Source organism: Dermacentor albipictus, chromosome 7 (genome assembly GCF_038994185.2).
Source record: "Dermacentor albipictus isolate Rhodes 1998 colony chromosome 7, USDA_Dalb.pri_finalv2, whole genome shotgun sequence".
Taxonomy (NCBI): domain Eukaryota; kingdom Metazoa; phylum Arthropoda; class Arachnida; order Ixodida; family Ixodidae; genus Dermacentor; species Dermacentor albipictus.
In genome coordinates, this window is record NC_091827.1 from 123,842,659 (window position 1) to 123,863,109 (window position 20,451).

At 45.7% G+C, this 20,451-nt stretch overlaps 1 protein-coding gene across 3 annotated transcripts in view; it reads right to left on the reverse strand.

Moving 5' to 3' along the window:
- Nucleotides 1-20,451, reverse strand: part of LOC139048144 (mitotic checkpoint serine/threonine-protein kinase BUB1-like) — a 373,386-nt gene that overhangs the window by 302,523 nt on the left and 50,412 nt on the right. For all 3 annotated transcript variants that reach the window (XM_070522664.1, XM_070522663.1, XM_070522665.1), the window contains exon 5: nucleotides 12,420-12,592. In XM_070522664.1, coding sequence (XP_070378765.1) covers nucleotides 12,420-12,592 — 173 coding nt within the window. The remainder of the gene's footprint in view (nucleotides 1-12,419; nucleotides 12,593-20,451) is intronic.

Consider the following 20,451-nt stretch of genomic DNA (forward strand, 5'->3'; position numbering starts at 1 on the left):
TGCCTACCACCCGCAGACGAATGGTCTCACGGAGCGCCTGAACAAGACCCTCGCCGACATGCTAGCAATGTACGTCGACGTCGAACACAAGACCTGGGATGCCATCCTGCCGTACGTAACATTCGCTTACAACACAGCGGTGCAAGAAACAACACAGATCACGCCGTTTAAGCTTGTTTACCGCAGGAACCCGACGATGACGCTCGACGGTATGCTGCCACACGTCACTGACAGAGAATCTTGACATCGCTACCTATCTCCAGCGCGCCGAAGAAGCCCGACAGCTCGCCCGCCTACGGATCAAGAACCAGCAGCGTACCGACAGCCGACACTACAACCTCCGACGACGCTTCGTCGAGTAGCAGCCCGGCGACCGTGTTTGGGTATGGACCTCGATACGCCGACAAGGACTGAGCGAGAAACTATTGCGACGCTATTTCGGACCCTACAAGGTCATCCGACGTATTGGCGCGCTGGACTACGAGGTTGTGCCAGACAGCATTTCGCATTCACAGTGGCACTGAGTACGATCTGAAGTGGTCCACGCGGTGCGCCTTGAACCCTTTTACGGACGCTGACGAACTTTCCTTGTTTTGTTGTTTTCTTTGCTATGAGTGCTTTTCTTTATTACTTTCGTTTGTTTGCAGCATCGGGTCGATGCTGTTTAAGAGGGGGGTATTGACACGTGTACTTGTTTGTCTTTATCAGGCGACACGTTTCACCGCCTAACAAATGTTATTGTACAGCGCAGGACGCGCCTGCATGTATCCGAAGTTTCTGGAAAGTTATCTATGCTTCTATCCGCTGTCTGTTGTCGCCGAACCTTGCGTTATCTGATTTCATCGCGTGACGCGAATGGTGTAGAACTTTGTGGAAGGCACGCGGGTGCCAACAATTACGTCTGGAACATTCGACGACTGCTATATTAAAGCCGACGGGCTTGACCCGCTGATGAGATTTCCGACGATCGCCGACCGTGTTCACCGCTGTCATTGTGCTATAAGTGTAGCCTGTTTTTGTGGGCACAGGTTCGCCCAATAAAAGTTAGTTTTGTCTTTCACAGTATTGCTACTGTGTTCTTCAACGTCACCACCACATGACAATACTCTGTCGAAAGGGTCACTGAAGTTTATAGGTTTTTTTTTTTCAATGTCAAAAAAGCATGCAAAGCAATTTGAAGCGTTGTGAACATACAGCAACATATTCATTCTCTAAGCATAGGCTATCCATATTTGAGAAATAATGTTTAATTGGCTACCTCCAGCTCTTTCAAAAGTATAATGAACTTTGTGCTGTAGGTACATTTAAATATGTTGTGCATGTGCGTGGTGTCTACAGTGGAAATTTAAAACAATGTTGAAGTGAGAAAATACGGAGGCAGCCGCCGCTAGTGCTTCTAACGCGCGTGTCCTCCTATTGTCAGGATTTGCAGAAAGCAACAGTATGAATTAAAAGCCGTGCACTTTCGCGCCAACGATGATGCAGTAAGCTATTAGCGCCAGTAAAATTTCTAGTGAAAATGTCGAAGTCAAAAGAAACCTCGAATGATGTTAAAAATTAAAATTATGCGGTTTTACATGCCAAAACAACTTTCCGATTATGAAGCACATCGTAGTGGGAGACTCCGGAAATTTCGACCACCTGGGGTTCTTTAACGTGCACCTAAATGTAAGTACACGGGTGTTTTCGCATTTCGCCTCTATCGAAATGCGGCCGCCGTGGCCGGGATTCGATTCCACGACCTCGTGCTCAGCAGCCTAACACCATAGCCACCGAGTAACCACAGCCGGTCTCAAATGATGTGGTAATCAAAGCTCTGGTAATGGCACTTTAGGTGTGTGTGTGGTGTCTGTGGTGTGTGTGTGCAATGTGCGCGTGCGTGCGTGCGCGTGTGCGATGTGCGCGTGCGTGCGTGCGTGCGCGTGTGCGATGTGCGCGTGCGTGCGTGCGTGCGCGTGTGCGTGCGTGCGTGCGTGCGTGCGCGTGTGCGGTGTGCGCGTGCGTGCGTGCGTGTGCGCGTGCGCGTGCGCGTGCGTGTGCGTGTGTGTGTGTGTGTGTGTGTGTGTGTGTGTGTGTGTGTGTCGAAGGTACACTGGAGGGAGATTCGGTATCACCCGGGGGAGGAGGGGGGGGGTGGCTGAGCCCTTCTGTAGTTGGCGCCTATGTCTGCACACGTATCCGACAGCTTCCACAAGATCATGAAAAAGCAAGAACTTGACAATTTGTTTCTCCAAGGCCATGTCGAATGCAACAGTGGTCTTACCTTTTTGCTCGCGGCCCTTCTTGTCCAGCCCCTGCGTCGGTTACTGCCGACACTACACACGTGCTGTTACCTTCGAAAGTGAATTTCAGCTTGCAGAACATCAAGTTCATTTCCATTAATCTGCAACAGTGTCAGCACGAGTGAAATGCGCTCAGCAAAGACCCTTGAATCACACACTGGTGAGTCTTGAATCGCACACGTACAGTGAACGCCCACTGTGCGTGGTCACTGCGGTGGAGTCCCCCGAACCAGTTTCTTGCGCAAAGGGTAGGAAATTGCCGAGAGCAAGCTATGTAAAACATGTTCGTTCGGGGGGCTGTCTGTATAACCAAATGGAGCATAACAGAATGAAGCCTCAATGCAGCGACCCCACGGATTTGCGGTGACCGACTGCATGTCGCTGCGAGTGCGTTTTCGCACCGTGCTACGAGCTTTAGGCTGCAGCATGAGCATTTGGCAGTACATAAGCAACCATTGTTGCGTGGATGCTCTCAGAGCTGTTAAAAAATAAGTTCGTTGTATCTAGGGGCTTCGATGCCTACAGCTACTTGTGATGTGCCATCTCAACAATTTAATATTTTTTCTTCTAAATTCTTGGACGTTTCAATATCATTATTACTCAAATTGCATATCACTGTATGTTTAGCAGTCTTTTTTCTAATGTGCTTCTCACCGTCCCCTTTCCATTCCAGTAAGTGTGCCAGTAACGAGCATAGGTTCACGACATCAGCCGGCCAGCACGAGCGGGTGAGCGTCTTTAGTGTGCACTTTATTTGTGCTTCTCACCGAACATCATAGCCCCAATGCCTTAGCAGAAATCTTTCCCGCTGCAAACCTGAGTTCAATGTATCGCAATCCAAGCTTCATGCAGCTTCTTGTACTGCGGGTACGTGTGAAGGCTGACTCTGGGCTCCGCTGCGTAGTCCAGCACTATGGCACCGCACAGTAGCCTACCATGCTGAACGCCTTCAAAAGCAGCCACAACGTATTGCTTTCAAGTCTTGTTAAGCACACATTCAAAGCAGGAAAACCTCCCCACTTAATCAGAACTGCAGCACAAGTAGGACCTTAAACTTCTGTTTTTCAGCTCTATTCAGCGCTTCCGAAGCAGCCGACGCAGCCACTGCGTCCTCGTTATCCCATGTACCACGTCACACCGACGGTAGCGGCAGCTTTTCCAGGACCAGAGCTTGCCCTCAATAGACATAAAACGCGAGAACTTGTGTAGGGAGGCAAGCTACGTCTCCTAGGTAGCCATATGTTAAAGGCTATACAGCAATCATTGGCACTCTCTGAAGACTCATGTGCATGCAAAAAAATTACATGTTTGCTCCTAAATCTCAATTTGTTATTTAATGCGTAAGCATTGTTTGGCAAGTACACAAACAAAGTTTGTCACACTAGACATGTAATGCCTTGTTTCTGCACAAAAATGTGTAATTTGCAAAGCTAGGTCATTAAATCACTCTACAGTCGAGTCCCCTTACAATGGACCCTGACAATCCGACAAGAAATGTCGGTTTTATCCTAAGTCTGTATTATCCGAAATGCCTCACTTCAGAAACTCTGGTCACGATGTAAACAACGCTATTGCAATGAGCTAGTGATAAATGTCAAAAACACTAGTAAAAAACAAACAAAAAGTTGGTTTCACCCGAGAGAGAAAGCATCGATTGCGATAGCAAATTAGTAGACAGCTATGGGAAGTAAGAATAGTAGTTTCATCGACGTAGAAATTTGCAAATATTCACTTACTAACTAAATTAACAATCACAGTGTCACGCGAGCACAGCTAAGCATGAACCCATCTTGCTCTATGACCGCGGAAAGCCGCTGTCAAAACGGAGCGAGAAAGAGTGGTAGCAGCAGCGAGCGAATTGACCTTCGTGTTGTCTCTCGCTTCAATGCGAACTAAACGTGAAAAGCCCAGTGCATACGAAGCTACCGGCACTGGGTGCACTTTGTCCACATTGCAGATTGCTTTCAGGATACGGCGCCCACGCGGGTGCACTTTGTCTACGTTGCAGACTGCTTTCATGATATGGCACCTATGCAGAAGCGCCGTAAGCAGCAGCCGCTGGAATAAAACCCCGATCTCACTCGCCCCCACACCCCACTTCCCCGAGCTTCGCGTGCTAAAGAAGACAGCACGCTTTTGCTCGGCCTTCCTCCCTTGCACTCGCGCGCGCGATATTGAGCCGTGATTGTCGGTTGCCCCTTGCAAGAGCCCCTGTCGACATTACAAAAGGCCATTTCATACAACCAACTTGGCAAAAATTGCCGCAAATTTCGTCCGCTGTAGCCGACAGTTCATTGTAACACGGTCCGTTAAAAGTGAACCTCGTTGCATTATTAAAATAGGTAGAGCCAAGTGAGATTGAAATATGGTCTGTTATATTAGAAAGTCTGTTGTACATGGGTCCATTGTAACGAGCGTAGACTATAATACAGTGGCCGACCAATAAGTCGGACACAGATAATCCAGACATGCTTCGCGGCACCGTCAATGACCCCATAGCTCTACGTTCGATTATCCTGACTACGTTCATGCCTGTATCATACACCAACTGCTGCCATTATCTCCTCTGGCCACCTCGGTGAGACATCAAGCATAGCCTCAGAGATTACATGATAGGTGGTAATCCCTCAGGCCTTGCCTGGGTCGCAGCACTGTGCCTCAGAGATGTAACTGCAAATGCCGATCTTGGAGGCTTTGCCTGAATTGTGAGGTAGCATGAACATCACAATCACAACGTCCATTCTGGCACCACTGCGCATGGCCCGCTCTTGTTGGTTGAATTTGCCTTCCGGGCAGCGTTCCATCATTCTGTGCTTCTTTGTTTAGTATGCATTTCACACAGCGCTCTGCTGGCTCCAAGAAGTCTTTCTCGTGAAGTTATCGACAGCCCACATCAAATGGTACCAACGGCACCCTCAGAGTCCAACACCGAATGACTCTCGAGTTGCAGTCCGAATGAGCCCGACTCCACAAATGAGGAGCCTGAACTGCCACCTACCACAACAAGCTCAAATGCTTGCATCATTGATGGCCTGCTGGCCTGTGGTGTGCCAATTCCTGCCGCCATTACATTTGAAGACTGAAGACGTCGACGGCGCGATGTCGTCGCGTGCCAAACTGAGTGATGACGAAACAGTTCATAAAGTTCTATCACCGTCAAACAGCGATTCTAAGTCTGACGATGATGATGTGCCGTGTGGTGCAGAGCCTTCACATGCAGATCTGACTCGAGCCTTTGCAGTACTTGCACTGGTGTACAAAGACAACACAAAATCGGCAGAAATACAGGTAGACTTGGTTGTGTGTAAGCGGAAATGCGTGCGGCAATGAATCGACCACTTTTTCCTTGCACAGGAGCCTTAAAACATAAATAAAATAATTCTTTTTGTATGCATTCATTTTTTGCAACATTTGATAGTTCGGGCTTATTTACAGGTCTCCATGGAGTCAGAAATATCGGTCGTCAACTGTAGTCGAAATGTAGATTGGTAGCTTTATGAGCAATAAGGAACAATTGAAACAAAACAAAAACTGATCAGCTAACTTTTTTAGCAAAATCATATCCATAACGCAAAAAGCATGGCACGTTACCCATAGGGATACCCAGGTAGGATACATAAGCCTGTGGTAGAGATGGGCCAAATTGAAATTTGGGAGAGGGTCAACTTCAAATTTACGGGGTGGTGGGCCAACTTCAGATTTACAGGGTGGTGGGCCAACTTCAAATTTACGGGATAGTGGGCTAACTTCAAATTTGGGGGTGGACCAACATTAAATTTGGGGATGGGCCCTTTGAGGGTCGAATTATTTTGAAAAAAACTTCCCCAGGTGGTCAAATTACTTTATTGCAGATATTGAACGTACCAAATGCATAAAGTCGAGAACAAATAGTAAAAAAAAATTTAAGGAACAGTATTTTGGTGTCGGCATCACTCAGCACTGCAAAATGTTCAATAGTATTTCAGAGTGTCGTACTCCTTGAAACACGGGTCTACGCACAGTGCCTTATCGCAGTCTGCACACCTAAAACGCGTGTCTGTTCCCCTCTTGGAGTGACGAGTTGTGTTGGCACACACATGACATCTTCTCTGCGTGCGGCTGCCTTGAGCAGAGGTCCGAGGCACCCTCTCGCGTAAGCACATTGCCGCAGAAAGCGAGAATACCTCGTGAGTGGCAGTGATAAACAAGCTAAGAGCAGCACCAATCAAGATAGAAATCAACTTCTGCTGCCCCTGCAAGAGAGTGCCAACAAAGAAAAATCAAGTTTCGCGTGCCTCCGTTGCGATCATGCAGCGAAACCGAAACCGCAAAAGGGGTGTTGCCGCAGTCTGCGTGATGCGCTGAAGCTAGAGATCAGTTCTGTTTATCTCCACAACAAGGTAGCGCAAATTTCAAACGCTAAACAAACAGGTGGCAGCACCTCCCACTGAGCACGCATCGTCATTAGGGCGCGAAATTTCAAACGGAGGCTCAAAACCGTACCCATACGGCAAAGACCTTGTGAGACAGAAAACCGCCGCCCTACATATACGGCGAAAACCTTCAAAGGGTTGAATTTGGGGGTGGACCACCTTCAAATTTGGGGGTGGGCCAACTTAAATTGGGCGTGGGCCACCTTGAAGGTAGGGGGTGGGTCACCTTGAAAGTTGGGAAACGAAGTAAAAGTAACAGCCGAGCCAAAGAATGCTTAGGTATCTGTAGACAATTCTCAGAATTTCTGAATAATTTCTTAATAAACAACCCTTCATAATGTACCATGTAATGACAGACACTTTCTAAAATTAAGAATACTAGAATGTGGACATTTTATAGTTACTTTGATAGAGGCTGTTCACTATTTGAAAGCTACTCTAAAACTATTCAATATTCAACTCTATTCGTTTCTGGCACTATTCAATTCATATTCGATTCTGTCTCAAAAATCTATTCGCATACTTCTAAAATGTGGCAGTGAACAGGAGTTCAATATACATGTAGTACATCGCTCTTGGGGGCGAGCTCCATCACTGGAAAACCTGGCGCCACCGTCGGAGTGATGTGGCATGAGGAATCACATGGACACAGTGGCCGCGTTGGCGGCTTCAGAAGCGCCAAAGCGAGGTGAAAACAAAAGTTTATAGTCCTACCCACGCCGCGGTTCTGATTAAGTGGCGAGGCTTTACCGCCTTGGGTGTCTGCTTGACAACATTTGAAAGTACTATAATAGGTAGTGGCTGCCTTTGGAGGCGTGCAGCATGGTAGGCTTCTACAGTCGAACCTCGATATATCGAACAGCGCGGTGATCGCAAAATAGTTCGATATAGCCAGAATTCGATATATAAAATCACGTAGAAAACGCGTCAAAAACTAGCGCAGATCAATCAATGAACCAATCGTGGCGCAATAGATACTCACATGAAGCTTCAAACAGAGTATTTATTTAGTTCGCTGAAAGTACTGAGGCAGCGTAGCCTGCTTCATATTGGCAACCGCGTGCTTGACCACGGCGTCCTCAACATAGTCCAAACTGTCCACAAGAGACAGTCCAGTGCCTTCTATTGCGCCGCAGTAGCGGCGTACAACAGCCAAAGCAGCTACAGCCTCAGTTGCAGTCGGGAGCGGGGCAACATCAGCGCTCGCTGGATCAGCCTCGGCAGCGTCTTCATTTGGCCGCTCAGCAGTCACTTCTGCCGCGATCTCCACGTCTGTTAACTCTGCCACTGTTCCGGTGCTGTCGTCACCGCCAACAAAGTCCGCAATGCACATGATGTGTGGCTCAGCACCGACAAAGCGCTCCAACTGGCTCCACGGCTGCCTCGATCACGCGCGCACGGCGGGGGCAAGCCTCGCCGTGCGCGCGTGATCGAGGCGGCTTGCCCTGCCGTGCGCACATAGGTGCGCGCGTGATCGAGGCGGCCGTGCTGACTCCAAGCCGCCGCGTGTGTACGCCGCTACGTTCAAATGGCACCCTCGGCGCAACCGATGTGGGCAGCTGTTGTACGCAGCAGTCTGGAACGCCGATCGCGCCGCCATCTTCGAGAGTGTTGCGGGAAAGCTCGCCTCCTGTCAACAGAGCGCACTTGGTCTGGGGCGGCGGAGTTCGATATATACATTTTACATCCGGCCCCGTTCGAAATAAAGAATTAAAAATGCATGCGATTTTCCACGTGATATAGAAATTGTTCGATATACGCAATAATTCGATATATCCGTGTTCGATATATCGAGGTTTGACTGTATTTGGTGCCCCGTAGTGCCGGACGTACGCAACGGAGCCCGGTGTCAGCCTTATTCACACGTAGCCACAGGACAAGAAGCTGCATGAAGCTTGGCTCGTGAAACTTAGACCTGGCAGACAGCCATCGACTGCAACTCAGGTATGCAAGCAAGCACAGACGCGAGGAACATTTCTGCTGCGGAGCCGGGACTGTGCGATGTTCGGCGAGTAGCAGAGAACGCGCACTGAGACGCTCGCCTGCGCTCGCTGCCCGGCTAATGTCATGACGCTTTATTACGTCTATGAACTTGTTGATGCTACATTCTGGCAAGTTCAGTGGAATGAAAAGGGAGCGGTAAGAAGCACATTAAAAAAGGCATGGCATATGGTCATGTTTGTTTTCTGAATTAACGCACTGGATTATGAAACAGTAGCTGAGGGAAATTGCTTGCTGAGAAGACCGATAAACATACAGTGCGACGCAACTTGAGAAATAATATTGAAATGTCCAAAAATTTAGAAGACAAAAAAAGATTGAGTCGTCGTAACGGCACATCACAGTCGCAGTAGGCATCGAAGTCTTTCTAACAAAATTATTTTTTAACAGTTCTGATAGAGTCCACATAACAATGGTTGCTAGTGTGCTGTCAAATGCTCATATGCTGCTGCCTAAAGCTCACAGCACAGCGCGAAAATGCGTTCACAGCGAAAGCAAGACATTCTGCGCGGGCATGCATGCAGACGTGCAGTGGGCCGCTGTAAACCCCTGCGATCGCTGCATTGAGGCTTCACTCTGTCATGCTCCATTTGGTTATACAGACAGCCCACTATAAGAACATATTTCACATAGCTTACTCTCAGCGTTTGCCTACCTATCACGCAAGAAGCCGGTTCGGGAGACTCCGTCGCGGCGACCTCGTGCAGTGGCGTTCACTGTACGTATTCGGTAAAGGGATAGCATCTGTAAGCGATTATGTGTTTTCAGTTTGCCCAAGATTATTATATCGACAGTGAAAAACTTCCTTTGTTTTGAGAGCACCTACATATATGTCCAGGAGGGCTGCTGTGTGGTGTTTTTATTGAGCACCGTAAGCGAAACCTATGAGGAGCACGCCGCGTGATCCGTCAAACTACGCAAGGGAAGCGCTTCCGACAGATGGCGACTCCATAACTCTTCGCCCCCAATGTTTTTGCATACGATTTTCAAGGGGAATTCAAAAATTTTGAATATAGTCAATAATTCAATATACCGTATCCGAGTTTGATATATATCTGGGATCAACTCCGAAAATTACTACCCGAGAATATTGCCCCAGTCCACTTCAAGAAGTACTATTGAGCTTTTGTGGTCTTGTGCACGCTAGACTGCTCAGGCTAAGAACCGATGATCTTTTCCTCTGGTCTGTCATCCAAGAGGCCGAGACAAGTTTGAAGACCGCACTGTTGAGCGTCAAAGAATGGGCAGTCAGACAGAAGGTGCTCTGTTGTTTTGTCACACCCGCAACAAGTGCATGCGCTGCTGTTGGACATCCCTAGGCATGCCATAGAGTTTCTAAAAGACTACCTTTGGAGGAAATGGGCCGCCAGTGCACATGCAGATATGTGCAGCAGCTGCACTCCAACAATGGGAACAACAGCAAGTCTATAAAATTGCCTACATTTCATTCCCTGGCTTTTTATGTTACTACATTTCATTTTGTCAATGGAATATTTTTATACCAACTTTCACGAAGCCCATTTTTCATTGAATATCACCATCATAACAATAGGTCACATTTAACCTGTAATTTCTGCAATTCAATGGTTTACAGCCTAATATATATGCTGTGATAAATTTGATTTGATTATAAACAAGATCAATTTAGAACATTTTAAAAAGTAAGTATGCATAAGGATTTTATTTGGTAATATCAAATAATTAACTGCTCTAAAAAAACTATGCGAGGCTAGTAAGGCCGCAGAATTAACAAGAAAGACCATTAAGAAAAGCTGCAATGCAGAGCTACGCTAAATCAGAAGGTTGCACGCTGGACTGTGTTGCCCTGCTGTGTAGGGCGCTCAAGCAGCCTGCTGGGCTGGACCCAGATGTAAAGATTGTGCACCCAGGAGCATACGCGCCCTAATGACAAGCAGATGCAAATTGCTATTGATGAGTGACAACATTGACAAGCGCTTTTGGTTTAACCTAACACACTTAGTACACTTAGCCAAGGGCATTCAAATGGCATGATGATTGAACTTGGCATAATGATCGACACAACGTTCTTGACTAGCACTGATCACACATGACAGCGGAAACAGACTGATGATCTGCAGCTTATTGTCAACTTCCGCGAGTGAGGGCAAAATGCGGACTTTCATGACGGTGCGTGAGGACTCTGACCTGCAGTTTCTTGTTTTTAGCTATTCTCTTAGTTTCATTTTTTTCATAACCTTACAATCTTCTGACGAAATTTTCTCAGCTTTGGTACACTTAATTTTTCTCATTTTTGTTTTGCTGAAAAGTTTAAGGTTTAGGAAGGCAAAAGGGCATCAAATGTTACTTTGAAAAGCTTTAAGTTTTTAAAAAGGGTGATATAAGAAAAGTATTTCTCCTCAGTCAATCAAACGAGAACTTTGAAGCTTCATAACATTTGTGTTAGGAAAGCTAGAACCACAAGATTACTCTTGCTGCACTCTGATATCTGTAGAACCCAATGAGATTTAATTCAGCAGGATCTGCACAGCCAGTTTATTAAACCTGTGATCAAATGACGTTTTCATGAATAATTAATTTAAAAATTAATGGCATGGTGTCAATAAAAGTCCCGAATTGATATGCACACATGACAATACATAATTACTGAAGTTTCCATCATCCCGACTTAAATAATAAAACAATTCATGTCAAAAAACCTCCTGCTCTTTAATTAAGTTAGAGCTAAGGCGCTCAAACCCGCAACCTTCGGTCAGAGTTGAACACTAGACTTTTGGTGGGAGTCAAACCTTTAGTGGTAATTAAGGCAAAGTTAATTAAGGCACAGGTAGGGATAGAGTTCCATGAGGCACCCGAACCCACAACCTTGGGTGCGAGTCAAACTCCCAATCTTTGGAATTGAAAAGGATGACCAGGCGAATTAAAAGGGATGACTAAGCGAAGTAGATTAAGCGAATGAAGTGGGATGTGTACGTCACATTGTCTATCTATAATGCATCAATACTTGGGCTTTCGTCTTCAAGTCGTCTTAGGGATAACATAAGGGACCCTGGGAATATTTCAATCCTAAAATTGGCATTTTCCGGAGGATTCGAACTCGACCTCTATGATGACCCCAATAGCAGCAGCTTTAGTGGTGCGTGACAGCAGAGCTTAGGGGACAGTGAACACAAGTCATCTTCCACTGAAAATGCCCATTTTCGGCCTGCTCTAGACAGATTTCCAAGCAATAACAGCAGCCCGCAATGACTGATTACTTAAGGTAATTACTCAATTTTAATGCATTTTTCTTTCCCAAGAAGACTGAGCCAAAAACAGTTTGCGGCATTTCTAAGCTTTGCCACATAACACGGCAGTGTGGCAAAGCTGACTAAAAAATCGTATGACGAGGCTGACTTGGGAAACCAGCTGACACTGTGCCACTCTTGCCCATTTTTCTTGCTAAGAAATCAGGTGCACATTAGATTTCTACTTTATGTACGAGCTTTAGTGTCATTTCTAAGTTACTTTTCCACTTTGGACACATTTGATTCGGGGACGTGTTAGAATAGGGAAAATACTGCCAAATGAATCATGGGTAGTGTTTGGTAATTTCTCTGCACTTTCTTTTATTCAACTCGCCAGATAATTTGATCCATTTCATCGGTCCCGCTAGACTCGAATCAGCGAATGTGGGCCGTGCCCGCATTTCCGGACCCTACCAAGCGGGCAACACTGCGACGCAACACTGGCCCGGCCTCCTCACCTGGCCTAGCCGTGGGCCCTGTGCGCATCACTGGTGCGGTGGCATGCCTGCCCTGTGGACGCAATGGCGCCAGCACAGGTCGAGGATCCTGTCTCGCGCCACCAACTGCTGCTTCCTGGCCCTGCTGCTGCACATCGAGAGCAACCTGGCGGCTGACGCGTGCCTCCAGGTGCCTGCACCAATGTTCAGCAGTGCCACAACACAGATGAACTGCAAAGGCCCTTACAACCAAACACACTGACATACGCATTTGTTTACATTTTTCCGGTGACCGTCCTTCACCAGCTAAAAACTTACAGCTTGGCCTATGTGGTGCCAAGCGCAAAAGTAATTGTATCTCATATTCCCTTCAAAGTGATCAAACCAGATTACAGCCCCTTCGCACAAATCTATGCCCTGCGCCGAACTATGTGTGGATTTGTGCCAAATCCGTAAAGGAGGCTTGTTGCATGGCAGTGAAAGCAGCGTTCGTGATACAAGGGACACATATTTCTGGACGATCACTCAACGACGTCAGTGGGACATTAATTTCTTAAGCACTTTTATCACTGAGCAGCACATTATGCACTGCGCTACGGGCACAAAAATTGTCATCACATGTCGGTAGCAACATGCGTACCACTTAAAACAGGCGATTAGCAGACAAGATGGTGACCATGACGTGTTTCCAGTGCATACGATCACTTTCGGTGCTTGATGGCTTTTGTGAACGAAAATGTCGGTGCCCATGCAAACGTAATGTGGCATTTTATGCAATTTAGGTGCGAAGCAAATGAGTCCTTTTTGGGTCCGCTAGCATTGTGCAAGTATGCTGAGTATGCACTATACAGGGTTACGTTCCGCGAGATTTCATTGTCAAGAGGTGCAAAATACACTGAATCCTTTGAGTGTTTGCCAGATATACGAAAATATTTTGTTGTCACTAGAATTTCATTGTTGCAGAATGTTGTTACCGTAGGTTTCAACTGTATTCCGATTGGGCACTTGGGCCACATTGAAGGAATCACCGCTCAACTCACTTGCAGAAGGGGAACCAGCACGCACGTCCGTAGCGTAGTCTAACTGTGTGTGTGAGCGCATGCAAGAAAAGTTTAGGGTTGTGTGCCCGTCAGAAAAACCAAACGAGTAAGAAAGTTACAGTAATCCTTCGTCCCATCGCCAACAAGGGCCGATCAGTTTTCTCGAGTCTCAAGAAAAGAAATGTAGGCATGGCAGCATCGTTAGTATACTGTGGCATCTTTTGTATATACAAGCACCTGCTTGTGAACAGATGTAATCGCACCCCTGTGGGCAATAAGTTAGCGAGCACCAGGTGCTGACCCTTTGAGAGATTAAAAACCAAATGGAAAGTGACAAGTGACAAATGGAAACAGATCGCAAGACTAACCGACCTGTGCACGCGGATAGACGAGCAGTTGCTGACTTGATGGCATAAGGAATAATGATGATGATATGTGATTTTTATGGAGCAAGGGCCAGGTCTGGCCAAAGAGGACCATGCAAGTGATTGCTGAGAGAAGGAAGCCATGCTATAAAAACCAAGATACTACAGAGCAAAAAAAATTCCTTGTATCCACACATGGTGGCAGCATTTTCTGGGCAACGGAGTTGAACAAGAGTCGCATTTTTCAAACATATAGACAGCATCGTAGGTGCGTATACAGCATCAACCATTTGGGACTCGTTTGCAGCGCCGTGCTTACGTCTTTGACCTTTGAAGGGTTAATATCGTCTGTCTAAGCACATCTCGCATTAGGTTGTTGCAGACCATTGCATCGTTTATAGGGACATGCTTCTTTGCAGGCTGACCATGACAATTTTTTATTGGTGCCACAAATGGCACATGAACTTCAATACTGCAAAATATAGTCACGTCCACTTGCGCAGAAAGCTAGTTAACATTTCTTGCTACTGCAATCTGGTAAAAATTCTAATCAAAAAGGAGATCACGAAAAATACCTGGGTGTTTTGTGCGTGCGTGCGTGTGCACGTGCGTGCCAGGCATTACATGGGACAAACATGTGCAGCACATCACCTTAAAAGCTGGACATTCTAACTTTATTATAAGTAGTTCTAAGCAAGCTCCACTTGGTGCGTAACAAATTCAATATTTTTTTAACATGCATTCGATACTCTAACATGCTTTGGTATAAGACCTCAACACTAAAGTTCTCATTAATAAGTTGGAAGCAATACAATATTGTTCTGTACGTTACGTGACTAATTCCTATGGTTCTGACATTAACATTACAAACTTAAAGTGCTCTGTCATGGCACACTTTTAAACGTCGACACACCTTTGTTAAGTTGAAATCATATTGTGGGGTTTTATGTGCCAAAGCCACGATCAGATTATGAAGCATGCCATAGTGAGGTAGTCCGAAGTAATTTTGACCACCAGATCTTTAACATGCATCCAATGCACAGTACACACACATTTTTCATTTCACCCCCATCAAAATGCATCTGCTGCAGCTGGCATTTGATCCCACGGAATCATGCTTAGCCGAGCAACGCCACAGGCACTGACTGCGTTGCGCGCAAGCTGTTGTGATTGTCTCGTTTCACATAGCACACAATTTTGCGCACTGTGTATGAGACACCTGACTAGCGGTATGAGTCAGTGCTACACAAATACTGAGGCAGACACAAACGGATCACAGAGCATGATTCTGCGGTGGAATACGATAGAAAATGGCATAGTTTCGGTGTCTGCGCAGGCGACTGCACGACGTGTGAACAAGCAGATGAAACGGAAGTGCATCGCTCTTGCTGCGGTGCGAAGTAAAACAAAAGCATGCAGACATTCGGTTTGTGTTTTATTATTTTTCTAAGCTTTAATTCGTACTTGGTAGTTGTACTTGAACTTGGTAGACACCAGGGTGTCTACCAAGTTGACATTTCCAAATTCCTCGAGTTTTCCATGTATTCCCTGAGTGCCTTTGCGAAATTCCCTGAGAGACACAGAACTCTGTTTTATGTCAAGACAGGCTGGCACTATGTCGTCCGATGCTGTCACTCTCTAGTAAGCTAGCTAAAAAAAACGACTTAATCCAGTTTGAATACCATCTATTTCATTTTATTTAAATCTGAAGCGAGGGGTTAGCAAAATGCCCAGCGAATAAAGTATCTTTTAAAAAAATGGTAAAACTCATCACAAGTCAAGTGGAACATTCTAAATACTGTAGCGAAGAGAGACGCTAGTGGGTTCAGCGCTACTGGCTCTAAACAGTAGTGGGTCGAGCGCTCCTGCTCAGCAACGGCTCTCGTGCTTGGAAGCTGTGACTGCCCTGCCCGTCGATGTTGCGCTGCTCCGAGCTCTGCCTAATAAACACCTTTAGAATACGAATAAAAACGAGATGCATACAAAAACAAATGTTTTCGAATATCCACTTCAGTTACGAATTATTATTGACTGTCGATACATGTGTGAAAAATAGGTGGTGCTTGAGACTCTACTGAAAGAAAATCAAGGTGATAGAGTGACTCTTTGAGCATTTTATGATGAGTCATAATTAAATAGTAACTAAATATTTGAATATTGTAAAGTCAGTCATGCTATGTTTCTTCATGAAAAGGATTAAATCCCCCGGTCGAATTACATGCACAAGTTATTCATTAGCCTCAAGCATTTCAAGAAAGAAAAAATATATATATATTTCAAGGTTGCTGCCAACATGCCACACATCAAGCGTCACGTAAAACATGGTACTGGTACCTTCACCAAAGCGATACTCTGTAGCGATACATATAGCTCAGAAGCAAAATGGAAGTATGTAATTTAGGTTATCAGAATGTTCAATTTGCCATAAGCTTAATGTTCATGCTATATTCCTTGCTACCACTGCATAGAAGTGACAAAAATAGGTCGCCTTTACAAATGTGGACGACATGACTGAAGGCAATATGAGCTACTTATCAATTTATAGCAAGCTCATTGGTGTGAGGCCCGAACTTTGTCACAAATGAGATTCTCAACAGCTGGTGTGTCAACCTCAACTCTCCTGACAAAATCTCAGCCCGCGCACAATGCCTCTGTTTTGTGTTTCACAGCTTTCAAGAGTTTATTTTGGTTTGGATGAGGGCCACCTGCATCTTTGCATCAGCCAGCACTTTGCTTTTTGAGCTCAAGCTCCTTCAAAGAAGAGGCGACACAGTTCCTTTCCCATTCATTCCTTAATGCATAGGTCCTTTCTGTTATTGTCCTCCTTCCATCGCGCATTCGCCCCATGGACCATCTGAAGCACCCTCTTCGTCAGCTATACAGTCAACATCTGATTTTTCGGACTGCCTAAAGGCCGCGAAAACGTGCGTAAGATCGGGAAGTCAGAAAAAATGAATGCATGCCTTTTACTGCCATTAAAGGCTCAAATCGCCACAGGCACATCCGAAAAGGCCTACCAGCACGCTTATTAGGCATATCGGTGCCCGCACTGTGGCAGGAGGTGGTGGATGGATGAGTGTATAATTAACTCTTTGAGGGTCAATGACATAAATATACGGCGCTGTGAACAAGTCCAAAAATGGTTAATGACGTATATTTACAGCGCTGTCTGTACGTTTAAAAAGCATGCCAATTTCCTAATTTTTTCTTTTCTATCATGTGCTGCCACTAAGTGGGAATACCAGCAATTTTTTTCGCGTGCCTCCCTCTCTCGGTTTTCGTTGCATGGTTTGTTTTAAAGCTAGTTTGCTCCCGCGCGTCTATATACTACCGCTTGCGCATTGGAGCGCACACGGGCGGGCGGCGGTTTGGGTTTAGTCCTGCGAGCACTTTCGGCTTCTTTTGGTTGCAAAACTTATGGCTACCTCATTACTAATCGCTTGAAGGGCTACCACTTGTTTCTCGCTCGATTAGTGCTCACAAGGGTGCGCACAGGAAGGATACCACATACCACCATGCATGCGTTTCTGCTGCTTTTTTTTTTTTTTTACACTCTCAAAAACGAATTCCCTCTGGTTGGTGATAAGATGAAGATTAGCAGAAGTATGTCACAAGTTTTGCTTTTTTGACGGGCACAAAACCACACAGTTTTCTTGAGTGCACGCACCTACGCAGCTTGATTATGCTATGGACGTAAATATTAGTGTAAGAGCAGGAACAGATAAGAGTTGCGAAATATTCTCGTGTGGGCATTTTCAAAGCCTTGAACTATTACAATCCAACAAATCTTCAATTCTTATAAGTTTATTTCCTTTTTTACTGTTGTTATTCATAAATGAAGAGTACATATATACCAACACAAAACCTTTTTCTCACTTAACGGTCACTCTAGAAAATTAACGGTGCATTTTTTTCGAATTAAGTCCCTAAGAAGAATTGGAATCTGCAATAAAAAAATCGAACCTCAAAGGGTTAAGGAATAAATACTGTGTCCCGTGACAATTGCCCCTTCCCCTGCTTGTTATGCTTCATGGCGAAACACTTCTGTATTGAGGCAAAGCTGACTTTTGGGAGCCGTCATTATGCAACGCGCTGTACTTTCCGGGTTTCAAAGCCAATCGCAAGGACCACAAAGACGGAGACGGTGTGATTGCTTACAGCGGCGAATTCTTTCAATGAAAAACACAGCGCTGAACGGCAAGAGGCTTAATAACGAACGTTCAAGTCACTAGGTCTAACATTTACCACGGCGGCGAGGTAATCAAAACGGCGGCAGTGGTGGCTTTGATTAATGCCGTCTCGGACCTGCTGTCATGGCAAAAAGTCCGGAAAATCGGTCGGCAAAGGGCTCTTGCGTCTAGAATTTCAGGCATTCTCAGACATTGACTCTATAGGGTACGTGATGATGCCACGATGCCGTCGGCCATTGGCTGTACAATGGCAACTCCTCCAACCGTCGACACGGCGTCAAGTACGATTCGTTACGATCCCTCTCTGTTATGCGAGCCGGCATTACTGCGACTTTCTTTCCCTTTCAATAAAATTACATCTAATTTTTCCTGATGGAAGCCGAAATTCCTTGAGTTATCACTGAGTATTTGCAGACTATTCAAAATCCCTCAGAATTTCCAGTTTTCCCGGTTGGTAGACACCATGGTGCCGCAACGAGGAGATAACAGCGATATGGAAGATGCTCATAAGGAGATACTAGAGTTTAAGAATAGGGGCCCAATAGTTTGGGGCCCCAAGAGCTTTGCGGGTGTTAGTGTTGGGGCACGCAGGAGTGAAGAGTTTCAGAATAGGGTTTCACACTTGCGGATAGCGTCTTGCGCTGACAGCACCACTACGGCGTCAAAGAAAAGCTATTAGAAATAATTAAACAAAATATACAATTTTATGGTAGGAATAGTAATTTTGACTTGCGTGTATTCACGTTTAATTACAATGTAGAGGTTATTCTGCAAGCAGCAAACAATTAGTTGCATTTAGTTTTGAGCAAACCAACTTTACATGCCTCCTTCATCAGCTAAGCTTAGCCGTGTTGGGCCTAAGAGCCACAAAATCCACAATCGAATTCGGAATCGGTGGGGTCTGATGAATTAATCTTCATAACACACGCAAGTCGAGAGAACGCGATAACCGCAGTCACTTCTAGCTTGCGAACTTCACCCGTTACCGCAAATCGAACCAAGTTTGGTGCTAGGTTAGAGCCGTCACTTCAATGGGTGCCGCCATGTTTGTTGACACAAAGCTTTTGGGGCCGCTATTTGGGCTCCCGCTAAATCGGTGAAATAGCGTTCCCAATGCAAAACCCAAACGCAGTTTGCGTCTCGCGCATGCACAGTGGCTTCAATGCTATTTCTTTCGGTCCCCTATTCTAAAGCTCTCCACTGTTTTTATGCAATGCTTATCTGTTCATTCCTTTTTTCCTTTGCTTTTGACATCTTTCTGTACATACGTAAATTTCATCATATTGAGCCAATGTTTCAATCCATTTATGCATCAATATCTTTTTACTGACTGTATCTTGTGATACGCTGTACCATATGCCCCCTCACGCTATGCCTCCTCGTAGGCCTGTGAGGTCTTTCTAAATAAGTAAATAAGCGTGCAATAAGCGAAAGGAGCTGTTCACAGAGATCACGCCGTATTTCGACGTGTGCAATGCCGCACTGTCTGCGCACGCGTACGTGTGGTCTGGGCTATGTAGGGATGAGGATAACGGCGGTGACACTAAGCTCAGTGTTACCGTGAGCAGGAACGCTAAGCTCAACATGCTCATAATAAATAAATGCTGTTATTTTGTGAACACTGTCCCACTTTTTTTTGTTCGGCCTACATTCAAGCCTTTTTTTGTTTTTCTGGCTTCAGACATTCGGGGGTCAGCTTAGAATCGGGGCCGACCAAGATTTGATTAGATACGGTAACGGGTATAGCCGATATCCTAATTGACGTTAAAAGAAAAAAATCGAGCTGGGCAGGTCATGTAATGCGCAGGTTAGATAACCGTTGGACCATTAGGGTTACAGAATGAGTATCAAGAGAAAGGAAACGCAGTCGAGGACGGCAGAAGACTAGGTGGAGTGATGAAATTAGGAAATTCGTGGGCGCTAGTTGGAATCGGTTGGTGCAGGACAGGGGTAATTGGAGATTGCAGGGAGAGGCCTTCGTCCTGCAGTGGAAATAAAACAGGCTGATGATGATAATGATTTATGTATCATCATCATCAGCCTGGTTACGCCCACTGCAGGGCAAAGGCCTCTCCCACATTTCTCCAACTACCCCGGTCATGTACTAATTGTGGCCATGTTGTCCTTACAAACTTCTTAATCTCATCCGCCCACCTAACTTTCACCACCCCCTGTTAAGCTTTCCTTCTCTTGGAATCCAGTCCGTAACTCTTAATGACCATAGGTTATTTTCCCTCCTCATTACATGCCCTGCCCATTTCGTTTTCTGGATTTACACTAAGATCTCATTAATTCACGTTTGTTCCCTCACCCAACCTGCTCTTTTCTTATCCCTTAACGTTACACCCATCATACTTCTTTCCATAGCTCTTTGTGTCATCCTCAATTTAAATAGAACCCTTTTCGTAAGCCTCCAGGTTTCTGCCCCGTAGGTGAGTATAGGTAAGACACAGCTGTT